At 39.2% G+C, this 13,586-nt stretch overlaps 1 protein-coding gene across 4 annotated transcripts in view; it reads left to right on the top strand.

Annotated features, from left to right (window-relative positions):
* The window catches only part of PIGF (phosphatidylinositol glycan anchor biosynthesis class F), a 35,386-nt gene that overhangs the window by 4,854 nt on the left and 16,946 nt on the right, over positions 1–13,586 (top strand). For all 4 annotated transcript variants that reach the window (XM_043603310.1, XM_043603312.1, XM_043603311.1 and 1 more), the window contains exon 4: positions 16–132. In XM_043603310.1, coding sequence (XP_043459245.1) covers positions 16–132 — 117 coding nt within the window. The remainder of the gene's footprint in view (positions 1–15; positions 133–13,586) is intronic.

The following is a 13,586-nucleotide window of genomic DNA, read 5'->3' as shown; positions in this document are numbered from 1 at the left end:
TTTTTTTTTTCCTAGGCTGGTGTTGGAAACATTTTTATTTGCAGTTATTTTGTCTACTTTTACTACTGTACCTTGTTTGTGTTTGTTAGGACCAAACATCAAAGCATGGCTGAGAGTTTTCAGTAGAAATGGGTAAGTTTTAACTTTACATTTTAGTGATTAGTAAACTTTACATTTTAAAAATTAGTGTTTTTCTATTTATGGCAGCTTGCTGATTGTTTTATGAGTGTTTTTCAGCACTGTATGTTCTCAGGGATGCCTTAAGGGCCCACTGCATTTGGGGACTGGAGACAGGCAAGAGGTGGTATGCATTTGAGGAGAACTACAGGTTCCTCCTTCCACTTTCGCAAGTTCAGCTCTCCTTTTCTTCTGTGTGGTAGGATTCCACGTAGCCTTTTGTTTGAAAAAAGGTTTCTGCTACCAAAAGAAGGCTTTGAGAATCACTCCTCAGGGATGATTTGTCACTGTGATAAAATTGCTACAGATAAAACTGCTTCCGTACATCTTATAGTGTAGAATTGGGGTCTACAATCTAAAAACGCTTAGTGAAACAGCTATAATTTCTTGTTTAGCTTCTTTGTGGTAAGACACCTGAGGTTTTACAGGATTTTGTTTTCTTAGCAGCCATACACACACACACACACACACACACACACACACACACACACACACGTGTGTATATATGTATATATATTCAACACAGCTAAGTTAAAATTTTAGCTTCTTGAAACGCATTCAAATCATTCCTAACAAAAATGGTTACATTGTAACTAAAAAACCTGTGAAGTTATTTGGTGCCCATTATTTTGTCCTGTTTATCACCCAGTAGCAAAAACTTGAGCTCTTACTCTGTATTCCATGCTGTGCAAGCTTTGTGTGGATTCTGAAATATTAGCCATGATTCTCTCCCTGAGGAGCTGTGCGTTCAAGGGACATGAATGAAATGAGCAAACAATATGAGATTAAAATTGTGTAAATCATATAGTAAGTGCTGTTGGAACTCAGAGAGGTAGGAAACCAATGAAGAATGAGCTGGAAGGGGGGAATGACCTATAAAGGATTTCGATCAGAAGTGTGAGATTTGGTGAGATGAAGGGAAAAGGGAATGACTCCCATGTTAGGGAAATGAATGAAGCCATAGAAACTGAAATAAAAGTGGTATTTTTTTGTGATTTGGAAAGGAACAGCCCAAGTAGTGCAGAGGAAGCATCTTGGGTCGCTAAATTACTGACTTTTTCCTTTTGCAATGAATATTGTTTGTTCCCCTTCAGAACCATCTTCTGGTGTTGATAAGGTCTCTAGAAAATAGGAATGTAAACATTGAAAACTTTTTCCCAGGGGAGCCTGGATGGCTCAGTTAAGCGCCCAACTCTGGATTTCAGCTCAGGTTATGGTCTCATGGTTTGTGGAATTGAGCCCGTGTTGGGCTCCACACTGACAGCAAGGAGCCTACTTGAGATTCTCTGTCTCCCTCTCTCTCTGCCCCTCACCCTGCTCGTGCACGTGTGTGCATTCGCTCTCCCTCTCTCAAAATAAACTTAAAAAAAAAAAAAAAAAAAGAGGAGCGCCTGAGTGGCACAGTCGGTTAAGCGTCCGACTTCAGCCAGGTCACGATCTCGCGGTCCGGGAGTTCCAGCCCCGCGTCAGGCTCTGGGCTGATGGCTCAGAGCCTGGAGCCTGTTTCGGATTCTGCGTCTCCCTCTCTCTCTGCCCCTCCCCCGTTCATGCTCTGTCTCTCTCTGTCCCAAAAATAAAAAACGTTGAAAAAAAATTAAAAAAAAAAAAAAAAGAAAACTTCCCCACGTCATTACTATAGTATCCCTAATGGCATTTCTTTCTTTTAGCATTTTAGTTTGAAATTTTTAAAAATTTTGTAGCTTATTTTTTGAGAGAAAGAGAATGTGTGCATGCAAGTAGGGGAGGGGCAGAGAGAGAGAGGGAGGGAGAAATCTTAAGCAGGCTCCACGCTCAGCATGGAGCCCCTCTCAGGGCTGGATCTCACTAGTGTGAGATCATGACCTGAGCGGAAATCAAGAGTTGGGACACTTAACCAACTGAGCCACTGAGGTGCCCCTTCAGTTGAAATTTTTAAATAGTGAAGACCAGTTGAAACATTGTAAGTTTGGATTGGTGTTTCTGGTAATGGTATATTTGGGGGAGATGTTGTCATCTCATTCTGCAGTAAGTTCTGCTATAATGTGGCGTATGCATTCCTTGAAATCCCCGCACTATGCAAAATTGGGCAATAAAAAACACAGAGCCTAGAGGAAAGACAGGCTTGAGGCATAACACTCAAAAACTTTGACAGTAACACATAAAAAAAGATAGGAACTTAATAAAAATGATAGTTCAGTTTTATATATGTTAAATAGTTAAGAAATTTATAAGCATTATAATGAATATGGTACTTTTGCTTCGAAAAAACCCTGAAATTTGGTTTTGGAAGTAGGTGTGGGAAGAGTTGCCACTTGTAAATTATTATGAAGTGGTAAAGGAGGTTTGTTGGAAATCTGACAGGAAGTTAAAGACCAGATATGGAAGATGTGACTCATACACATGAGGGAAACTAAGAGAGATGAGAGATGGGATTTTGTTTTGTTTGTTTTTGTTTTTGCTTTTTTATGTTTCAAGTTTTTATATATATTCTAGTTAGTTAACATGTAGTGTAATTTTAGTTTCAGGAGTGAATTTAGTGATTCATCGCTTATACGGAACACCCAGCGCTCATCCTAACAGTTGCCCTCCTTAATACACATCACCTATTTAGCCCATCCCCCATCCACCCCTCCTCCAGCAAGCCAGGGAGGGATTGAGATGTAATTCAAATACCATACACTTTACCTATTTAAAGTGTGCAATTCAATAGTTTTTAATATACTCCCAGAATTGTGCAGCAATCACTGCAGTCAAATTTAGAACCTTTTCATCACGTCAGAAAAGAAACTCCATACCCTTTAGCTATCAATTCCTTATCTCCCCTCCCCTAGCCCTAAGCAACTACTAATTCTCATTACTGGTTCTATAGATTTGCCTCTTCTGGACATTTCATAAGAGTGTAATCATATAATATGTGATCTTTTGTGATTGGCTTCTTTCACATACCATAATATTTCCAAAGCTCATCTATGCAGTACTTCATTCCTTTTTATGGCTGAGTAACATTCCCTTGTGTGGCTGTATACCACATGTTGTCTGTCCACTCATCAAGATGGACATCTGGTGGTTTCTACTTTTTGCCGTTATGGCTAAGCTCCTGCAAACATTTGTACACAGGTTTTTGTATGGACATAGGTTTTTATTTTTATTTATTTATTTTTTTGAGTACATACCTAGCAGTGGAATTGCTGGGTTTTATGGTAACTCCCTATTTAGTTGTTGAAGAAACTGCTAGACTGTTTTCCAGAGTGGCTACACCATTTTACATTCACACAGCAATGTATGAGGGCTCCAATTCCCCCACATCCTTGCCAACAGTTGTTATTATCTGGTCTTTTGATGATCACACCAACATCTTAGTGGGTGTGAAGCGTTAACCTCCTTGTGTTTTTTATTTGCATTTCCCTACTGACCAGTGATGTCAAGCATCTTTTCTTTTTTTAAAAAAATTTTTTTTTTAATGTTTATTTATTTTTGAGAGAGACAGAGACAGAATGCAAGTGGGTTAGGGGCAGAGAGAGAGGGAGACACAGGATCCGAAGCAGGCTCTAGGCTCCAAGCTGTCAGCACAGAGCCCGACATAGGGCTCGAACTCACGAGCTGTGAGATCATGACCTGAGCCGAAGTCGGACGCTCAACCGACTGAGCCACCCAGTCACCCCTCAAGCATCCTTTCATGTGCCTATTGGCAATTATATATTTTCCTTGGAGAAATATCTCTTCAGATCGTTTCCTCATTTTTTATTTGGATTATTTGCCGTGTTTATTATTATTAAGTTCTTTATATATTCTACGTACAAGTCCTTTATCATATACATGATTTGCACATTCTTTCTTTTTGTGGGGTGTCTTTTCACTTTCTTCATTGTGTCTTTTGAAGCACAAAAGTTTTTAATCTTGATGAAATCTAATTCATCTGTTTTTTTCTTTTGTTGCTTGTGCGTTTAGGGTCATTTCTAAGAATCCGTGGCCAAATCCAAGGTCATAAAGATTAACTCCTCTGTCTTCTTCTAAGAGTTAAATAATTTTAGGTTTTACATTCGAGTCGTTGGTCCATTTTGTGTTAGTTTTTGTGTACCATGGGGATAAGGGTCTAACTTCATTCTTCTGCACCTGGCTTGCCAGTTGTCCTAGCACCATTTGCTACTAACCAAGGCTATTTTCCCCCCTTTGAGTGATTTTGGCACTCTTGTCAAAAATCAGTTGATCGTAAATTCATGATCTTTAGTTTTTTTTCCATTGACCTATATGTGTATCCTTATCTCAGTACCACACTATCTTGATTATCTGGTAGATGTTTGAGGGATGTGCATGTTTTGTGTATTCACATACTGCTTAGTGCAATTGGGTGTAGTTTTTTTGTGTTCACTTAAATTTTTCTCACAGACTAAATTGCTCATATTGTTCCCTAATGTATCAGTCAAATTGGAACAAATTTCAATGTTCAAAACAAGCATTTTAGCAGAACTTATTATATAGAAATTCCTAATATTTTTGAATTGAAAAAAAATCAAACTTTAAAACTCAAGGGAAACAGAGAAACTATCCTTAATTTCTCTTAGTAACTTACCATGAATTTAATATGCATATATTTTCTGATCCTGCTTTAACCTGTTTCTCTGTTTACCCTGAACTATGTCTTAGAGCAATGCCTATTATTGCTGGGTTCTGCTGGGTTCTGCTGGGTTAAAAAGAGCTTTGTAAAAATTTATTATAAAATTTGCCTTTTGAATTCTTTGAGATTTGCAGAATAAATTTATTGTTACCTTGTTTTTGCACCTGTCAGCACTTTATCCCTTCTCAGAAGGATCTGTAACAAAGTAAAACTAAAAATTATAGGAAGGGAAATACCATTTTCCAGCTAGCAGACTGAAAAAAATATATGTTTCATAATACATAGTGATAAGGGTTTGGGGAAGTAAGCGCCAATGGGAATATAAATTGGTTCAAATTCTTGTTTAGTAATACCTATAAAGATTAAAAGTATCCATCTTTGGCCTAGCAGTTCCACTTCTGAGATTTTATGTACTAGATATATTTTCATACCTAAAAAATATTAAATGTGTTAGATTACTCATTGTAGCTTTGAAAATAGCTTAAATGTCCTTTAATAAGGAGAGGATTAGGGGCGCCTGGGTGGCTCAGTCGGTTAAGCGGCCGACTTCGGCTCAGGTCACGATCTCATGGTCCGTGAGTTCGAGCCCCGCGTCAGGCTCTGTGCTGACAGCTCAGAGCCTGGAGCCTGTTGCAGATTCTGTGTCTCCCTCTCTCTGACCCTCCCCCATTCATGCTCTGTCTCTCTCTCTGTCTCAAAAATAAATAAACGTTAAAAAAAAAATTTTTTTTTAAAGAAATCTTTAAAAAAAATGAGAGGATTAAATTAAATTTAATGCAGCTATAAAAAAAAAAAAAACAACCAGCCATTTATTTACTGATATGCTGTTAGTGGAAAAAAGCAAGGTGAAGAAATGTGTGTAAGATACTACCATTTGTGTAAAAAGTGAACAGGAGAGGATAGATATACCTGTATAACTTTGGAAGAATACATAAGAAACTGATAAAAACATTGGTTATCTCTGGGGGGGAGAATCTGAGAAGCTCGGAGCCCATCTCAGAAGACTTTCCACCAACTACCCTTTGGTGTCTTTTGAAATTTGAACCAAATTAATACACTATCTAGTCAAAATGAAAATTATAGTGGTTCAGGTTTTGCCAATACTTAGCTTATTTGGGGGGACATTGAAAGTTAGTCCTGTATCAAGAAGTTGTTAGATTTGGGGGCGCCTGGGTGGCTCAGTTGGTTGAGCATCCCAACTTCAGCTCAGGTCATGATCTCACAGTTTTTGAGTTCAAGCCCCGCCTCGGGCTATGTGCTGATTTAAAAAAAAAAAAAAAAAAAGTTAGATTTCTCTGATGCCACTTAAACTTCAGTAGGCTGCAAAAAAGGTGCTGAGGGGCTATAGCTAAAAATAATCAACTTATGGGGCGCCTGGGTGGCGCAGTCGGTTAAGCGGCCGACTTCAGCCAGGTCACAATCTGGGGGTCCGGGAGTTCGAGCCCCGCGTCAGGCTCTGGGCTGATGGCTCAGAGCCTGGAGCCTGTTTCCGATTCTGTGTCTCCCTCTCTCTCTGCCCCTCCCCCGTTCATGCTCTGTCTCTCTCTGTCCCAAAAATAAATAAACGTTCAAAAAAAAAAATTTTTTTTTAAAAATAAAATAAAGAAAATAATCAACTTATAATACGAAACATTTTATTTAGCATCACATAGGGGTATGAAATAGTAATATGCAAAAGTAATAACTTTTAAAGCATTTTCATGTGTCTTAAAGCATTTAATTCTCACAGCAGTCTGATGACATACTCCTGTTTTCACCATCTTCTAGGTGAAGGTACTAGAAAGCTGACAGATTAAGTGATTTGCCTAAGCCCTCGAATAGCCAGTAAGAGGTAACTTGAATGCAGATCATCAGATGGTTTTAGAAGGCTACAGAAACTGAGGGTCAGAAAATGAGTTCCTGCCCTCTCCTTACTGCTTAGTAGCCAAGTGATCTTAGATAAGCTATTTAACTTCAGAGATCCTCATATGTGATATTGTTAGAACAATACTAATATGCACTTTGCAGGGTTATTGTCAGAACTGAGTGAGATGATGAGTGAAATCAAATAGCAAATGCTTCAGAAATGTTTGTCAAATGGATTAACAAATGTCAGGGAGCATTTGTATATTTCACACTCCCAATGCTGACTGCTGTTTGCCCTAGTACCTCTTTCTGGTTTAGGTAGCAGACCCAGGAGTGCAGGGCATAGGCAGCTATGGAGAAGGGAATTCTTTCAGTCGATGTAGTATAAAACTAATTTGAACTTTGTCGTGAGAGGGCAACTGCAACTTAAGTTTTCATTCCTCCACCATAACTTAGTGATAGTGGTTTCTTCCCTAGCACTTTTATCATACTTTAAGAATTTAGCATAGGGGTGCCTGGGTGGCGCAGTCGGTTAAGCGTCTGACTTCAGCCAGGTCACGATCTCGCGGTCCGTGAGTTCGAGCCCCGCGTCGGGCTCTGGGCTGGTGGCTCAGAGCCTGGAGCCTGTTTCCGATTCTGTGTCTCCCTCTCTCTCTGCCCCTCCCCCGTTCATGCTCTGTCTCTCTCTGTCGCAAAAATAAATAAACGTTGAAAAAAAAAAAAAAAGAATTTAGCATAAAAAGCATGTCAAATTTTAAATGAGTTAGGGAATAGTTAATTCGATAGATTAATTTGTTTGATGTTAGAGTTGGCCTTCTCAAACATTCACAGTTATACAAAAATATTTATCGTGTTTATTTCAAAAGAATATGTAAGAGTTTGAATAGTAGAAAAATATAGGAAGTTCAAGATCCTAGTAATCCTATCAAAGAAGCAGCCATTACTGACAGATTTTAGTCTAATTTTGTCCACACATATCCCTTATTTGCAATTTAAAAGCAAAAAATGGTTATACTATCACTGCTTTATAACTTACTTTTTTTTTCTTTACTTATTAGGAACATCTTTAATTGTATAATCTAATTTTTCCTACATAATGTCTTTAGTATATCTTCATCCTTAATTAAGAATACTTCTGTTTATATTGGTTTGAACAATCATCATCCTTAATTAAGAATACTTCTGTTTATATTGGTTTGAACAATCAGGAAGCTGATTATCTCACATAGCAGAGATTGTATGGTTCTAGATACAGATAGATAGTCAAGGTGTAGCTGTGCTTCTCACTGATTTTCCTGGTTCTTATCCTCAGGCTGTTAGTGAGATGGCAGCAGTCCTTTCCCTTGAGTCTTCCTAAGCTAAACACTGGGAGAGAGAATGGGATCACCATGATTTAATTAGTCTGGTCATCAGGGATGGGACGAATGTTGGGCAAGCATTCCACGTACCATAGTTTATTTAATTTCCTATTGAAGATTATATCAAATTTTCAGGATTATAAATAATGTTATTATGAACATTTTTGTACTATATAACTATATATGTGTATAACAGTTCCTGTAGACTAGATTCCTGGAGTAGAATTCCTACGTCAAAAGAAGTTGACAGACACTGCCAAACTAAAGTTCTAATTGGAAGAATATGTATATACCTACCAATAGAATGCTAGTTTCCCTGCATCCCAATCAGGACTTTTTACTTTTTTATAGTTTATGAGGGCTGTTGCCTACTGGGCTTTGCCAAGGGGGCTGACTGTTACCATCATCGCGTCGTCTTATTTCTAATGAGATACATAAGCCCTGGCCAGAAATTTTTGAAAGTTGGATCTATTGAACCATGTATTAAATTTCAGCTGAATATTATTGATTAAATTACAGGGATAGTATATCCCTTACCCTGCGTCCCTTCTTTTCTTCTGCCTCATGTTACAGAAAACTGAGTAGAAGATAACATCCAGCACTCAAAATTCAGCTTCAAGACGGGAAAAATTGTAGTTAAGATGAGAAGACAGCTTCCTAGATAGTTCACTCATGGTAACTGAGCAAATATGTAGTGTGGGCAGCCTGCCCTTGTGAAGTGTGAGCAAGATGAAAAGAAATGGCATGGCAACTCTAAAAACATGTTATAGAATAAGAAGAAGAAAAAGGCATGTGAAAGACAAAAGAATCCAGCCTGGAAGAAAGTAGTACTCAAGGAACAAAAACAAACTACCCAATTTATCATAGAAAAATATTATTAAGGGCATAAATTCAATAAAATAAGAGCTCAAAGATAAGATGATGGGAAAAAAATGAGGTGGAGAAGGAGATTACGGAATTAATTAAAATGAGAATCCAAACCACACCATCACATGTCATATATTAGAAACATAGACAAGTTAGAAAATTAAGTTCTAGCATGGAGGAAAGGTTTGAGCTAATCAAAACAAATGAGGGGTAGGGAAGAGTAAAGTAGTTAGAAAAGAAATGATAAATGCAGAGAACAAAGGAGATGAGCTTAAGACTAGCTAGTAGTGTCCCTAAAATAACAAAACAAATTAATTCAAAATATGACAGAAGACAGTTTCCCCAAATGGAGGAATCATTCAGTTTGTACATTAGGGGGACCCACTACATTAGAAAAACAGTTGAAAATTAGGGTTACAGAACAATATATAAACACTACAAAAATAATATGAGCATTAGAGGTTATGTAGTGGGGGAGAGAAGATGGAGAAAATATAACTGTACCCCCCAACTACTCCGGCTGTCCCCACAACCTGAGCCTGTTTGATAAAACCTCTGGAGGGAATAAGGATTAAGTGAAATTCTATGTATTGAATAATGATTCCTCATCTTTTGCCTCGTCCTTTTCACTTGCTTGGTCCAAAACACTGACAACCAGGCTTACGCAATCTAGGTAGAGTACGGAAATACTTCTTTCAGTGAAAAATGGTATAAGAGAAGAACCTGCAGATACTGATATTTGGGGGTTCTCTAAAAGCCAAGGTCCCTAATCAGTCCCTGGGACAGTGAAGCCGGCTTGTACTCAGTGGACATCTAGTCATCTGTTTAGTGTTCACTTTTTTGTTGTTTTTTAAAACATACATTTATTGAGATACAACTTCAGACCATAAAACCCACCCATTTAAAGTATACAACTTAGTAGTTTTTAAGTATAGGCTCAGCTTTATAACCATCACCACAATCTAATTTTAGAACATCTTGCCACGCCAAGAAGAAACTCTGCCCATTAGCAGTCCCTCTCCTGCCCACCCTTACATACCCGCTTCCGCCCTTCCCAGGCAACTGCTAAAATACTTCCAGTCTCTCTGGATTTGCCTATTCTGGACATTTCATATGTAGTGTTTTTTTGTTTTTGTTTTTTTATTTTTTATTTTAAAAAAAAATTTTTTTTCAACGTTTATTTATTTTTGGGACAGAGAGAGACAAAGCATGAATGGGGGAGGGGCAGAGAGAGAGGGAGACACAGAATCGGAAACAGGCTCCAGGCTCTGAGCCATCAGCCCAGAGCCTGACGCGGGGCTCGAACTCCCGGACCCCGAGATCGTGACCTGGCTGAAGTCGGCCGCTTGACCGACTGCGCCACCCAGGCGCCCCTCATATGTAGTGTTTTAAGTAGAATGAGAAATGAACAATCATTGGACATTTCAGGAACACCTCTAAAGTGAAAGGCAGAAATGAAAACAAAAGGAAACTCAGAAACAAAGGCGATATAAAGACCAGAAGATAACTTTAAAAATGTCCATTGTTTTCACATCTAGAAAACACAAACAGGAGGCAGTCAAAAGGAATATTCTGAGAACAAGAAAGCTCCTGGAAATTAAAAAATAAGAAAAAAAAAATCAACAGAAGTAGAGACAGTAGAGAAGTAGAGAAGAAAGATCCCTTAGCCAAACAGAAAAGGCAAAAATATGGGAAATGGGTTAAAAGATTTAAAAAAAATCAGAGGGTTAATTCCACATGGTAGTATTCCCAGCAAAAGAGTAAGAAAAACAGAAAATTTTTAGGGGATCTGGGTAGAAAAAGCAAGACTTTATAAGTCTTTAAAGAGAAAATGTCAAGAACCAAAAGACTTGTGACTGTAGATTAAGAAAGCCCATGAGTGGGGTGCCTGGGTGGCTCAGTCAGTTAAGCATCCTGCTTCCTCAGGTCATGATCTCACAGTTTGTGGGTTTGAGCCCCAGGTCGGGCTCTGTGCTAACAGCTCAGAGCCTGGAGCCTGCTTCCAATTCTGTGTCTCCCTCTCTCTCTGCCCCTCCCCACTCACACTCTGTCTCTCAAAAATAAACATTAAAAAAATTGTTTTAAAAAAAGGCTCATTGGTTTCCAGCATTATGGCTGAAAAGACACCCACTCCAAGACACAGGCTTGTGAAATTTTAGATAACCACCAGGAAAAAGATGATTCTGAAGGCTACCAGAGAGGGCAGTGTGTGTTGTAGGGGGGTTGGGGAAGGGGGGGGGCACATGTTACCTAGAGAGGACTGGGAGCCAGAATGTCTGAACTTTTCAGGTGGGAAACAGAAAATAATGGAGCAATGTCTTCAAACTTCTAAGGCAAAATGATTTCCAACAACTACAATAAAGTCATTTTCAGACTTTAAACGATCTTTAAAATCTGGGGCGCCTGGGTGGCGCAGTCGGTTAAGCGTCCGACTTCAGCCAGGTCACGATCTCGCGGTCCGGGAGTTCGAGCCCCGCGTCAGGCTCTGGGCTGATGGCTCAGAACCTGGAGCCTGTTTCCGATTTTGTGTCTCCCTCTCTCTCTGCCCCTCCCCCGTTCATGCTTTGTCTCTCTCTGTCCCAAAAATAAATAAACGTTGAAAAAAAAAATTAAAATCTATTTTACCCTTTCTCAGGAATCTACTGAAGGAGGTGCTTTAAAAAAAAAAAAAGGAAAATAGGAGAAAGTCTTGGAATTTGGGAAGCAGGAGACCTAAAAGCATTGAGAGAGGCAAAGGGAATTCATAGGATGATGGTGTAGGGAGCTTAGAGGACAGTGGCTGTGCCTCAGGCTTAGAGGGCAACCAGTCCCACTCGCAGCAGGTGAGGTGCCCTCCACAAGAGAAAGAGGGAGAACAAAGAACACAAACAAGAATTTAGAGGTGATGTTTAGTTTCTTTAGAATATTTGAGGATGGTTTAGTAACAAGTACCTAAGCAAATAGAGATTGGAAAAGAGGCAGTTCTTAACATCCAAAGAAAATTTAAAATCTATAAGAAAGGAAATGTGACTGTGGTTTATTGTGTGGTTCAGCTATGACAAACATTTTCATAGTCATATTAATGTAGATGCTGTGCTGTGGATTCAGCCAGGAGGAGAGGATGTTACCATCAAGGAGGGGATGGTGAATCAGAGAGAATGAGCACATGGTGATGGGAGGCTTGTGGGAAGAGTGCTAAGTCCTCTTCTTCCATTGTAGAAAGCAGGGAGTAACTAAGTCTTACAAACTCTATACATAGTGTATGTTCGTTACATTCGAGAAACACTGACGAGTTCATAATGTTTCTGCCTTGGGAGTGGATTTCAGGAGTAGGGAGGGATGCAGGGAGGGATTGTTAGTAGGTGTGCTCATCTAATACGATGTGGGACCTTAAAGGTGCTTATACATACTATGGTTTTGATAAATGCAAAATTTTAATTTTACAAAGATAGGCTACACAGTTTTTCTATTTTTAAAACCAGCTCCTGGTTCCTTTTTTTCCTATATTATATGTAAGATCATAAACTCCCTTGGGTGCATCAAATAAAATAGAGGACAACCTCTTGCATGTTTGCACTTTTTGTAACAAATATCAAATGGCCTCAGTGTGCTATAAAAGTGAAAAATGTGCAGACATGGATCTTGCCCCTCAAGCCCAAGGAACTTGGAACTTAGAGGTTAGATAAGACATGTACATAACCCTTGTTGAGACATAGCTTTGATCATCTCTGCCTTGATTTAAAACCTTCAGTGGCTTCTTCAGTTTGACTTTTCAGGCTTTCCTAAAATCCTAACCCTAATTCTACCACAATGAGATACTGCTTCACACCCACTGAGATGACTGTAATCAAATAATAACAAGTATTAGAGGGGTGCTTGGGTGATTCAGCCAGTTAAGCGTCTTGACTTCAGCTCAGGCTATGATCTCTCAGTTCACGAGTTCGAGCCCCGCATCAGGCTGTCTTGCTGTCAGCATGGAGCCCACTTTGGATCCCCTGCCTCCCTCTCTTTCTGCCCCTTCCCTGCTTGTGCTCTCTCTCTGTCTCTCTCTCAAAAATAAATAAACATTAAAAAAATTAAAAAAAACAAACATTAGCAAAGATGGGGAGAAATTGGAACTCTCGTACACTGCGAGTGGCAATATAAGATGGCTCAGATGCTTTGGGAAACAGTCTGGCAGTTCCTTTACAAGATTAAACACCGTTACCATATGACCCAGGAATTCCATTTCTTCGTATATCCCAAAGAAAAATGAGAACACAAAACATGCACATGAATGTTTATAGTGGCATTATGCATAGTAGCCAAAAACTCAAAACTCAGATGTCCAGCTGATGCATAGAGAGAATAAATGTGGTATATCCATACAGCAAAATGTTATTTGACAATAAAAAAGAAGTATTTTCAGGTGCTACAAAATGGATGGATCTTGGGACGCCTGGGTGGCGCAGTCAGTTAAGCGTCCGACTTCAGCCAGGTCACGATCTCGCGGTCCGTGAGTTCGAGCCCCGTGTCAGGCTCTGGGCTGATGGCTCAGAGCCTGGAGCCTGTTTCCGATTCTGTGTCTCCCTCTCTCTTTGCCCCTCCCCCGTTCATGCTCTGTCTCTCTCTGTCCCCCCAAAAAATAAATAAACATTGAAAAAAAAATTTAAAAAAAATGGATGGATCTTGAAAATATTACACTAAGTGAAAGAAGCCAATCACAAATTCCATTTATATGAAATGTTCAGAATAGGCAAATCCCTAGAGACAGAAAGTGGTTGCCT

The sequence above is a fragment of the Prionailurus bengalensis genome, chromosome A3 (assembly GCF_016509475.1).
Source record: "Prionailurus bengalensis isolate Pbe53 chromosome A3, Fcat_Pben_1.1_paternal_pri, whole genome shotgun sequence".
NCBI classification, from domain to species: domain Eukaryota; kingdom Metazoa; phylum Chordata; class Mammalia; order Carnivora; family Felidae; genus Prionailurus; species Prionailurus bengalensis.
Note: the sequence above shows the minus strand (reverse complement) of the source record. Positions and strands in the feature narration are given on the sequence as shown.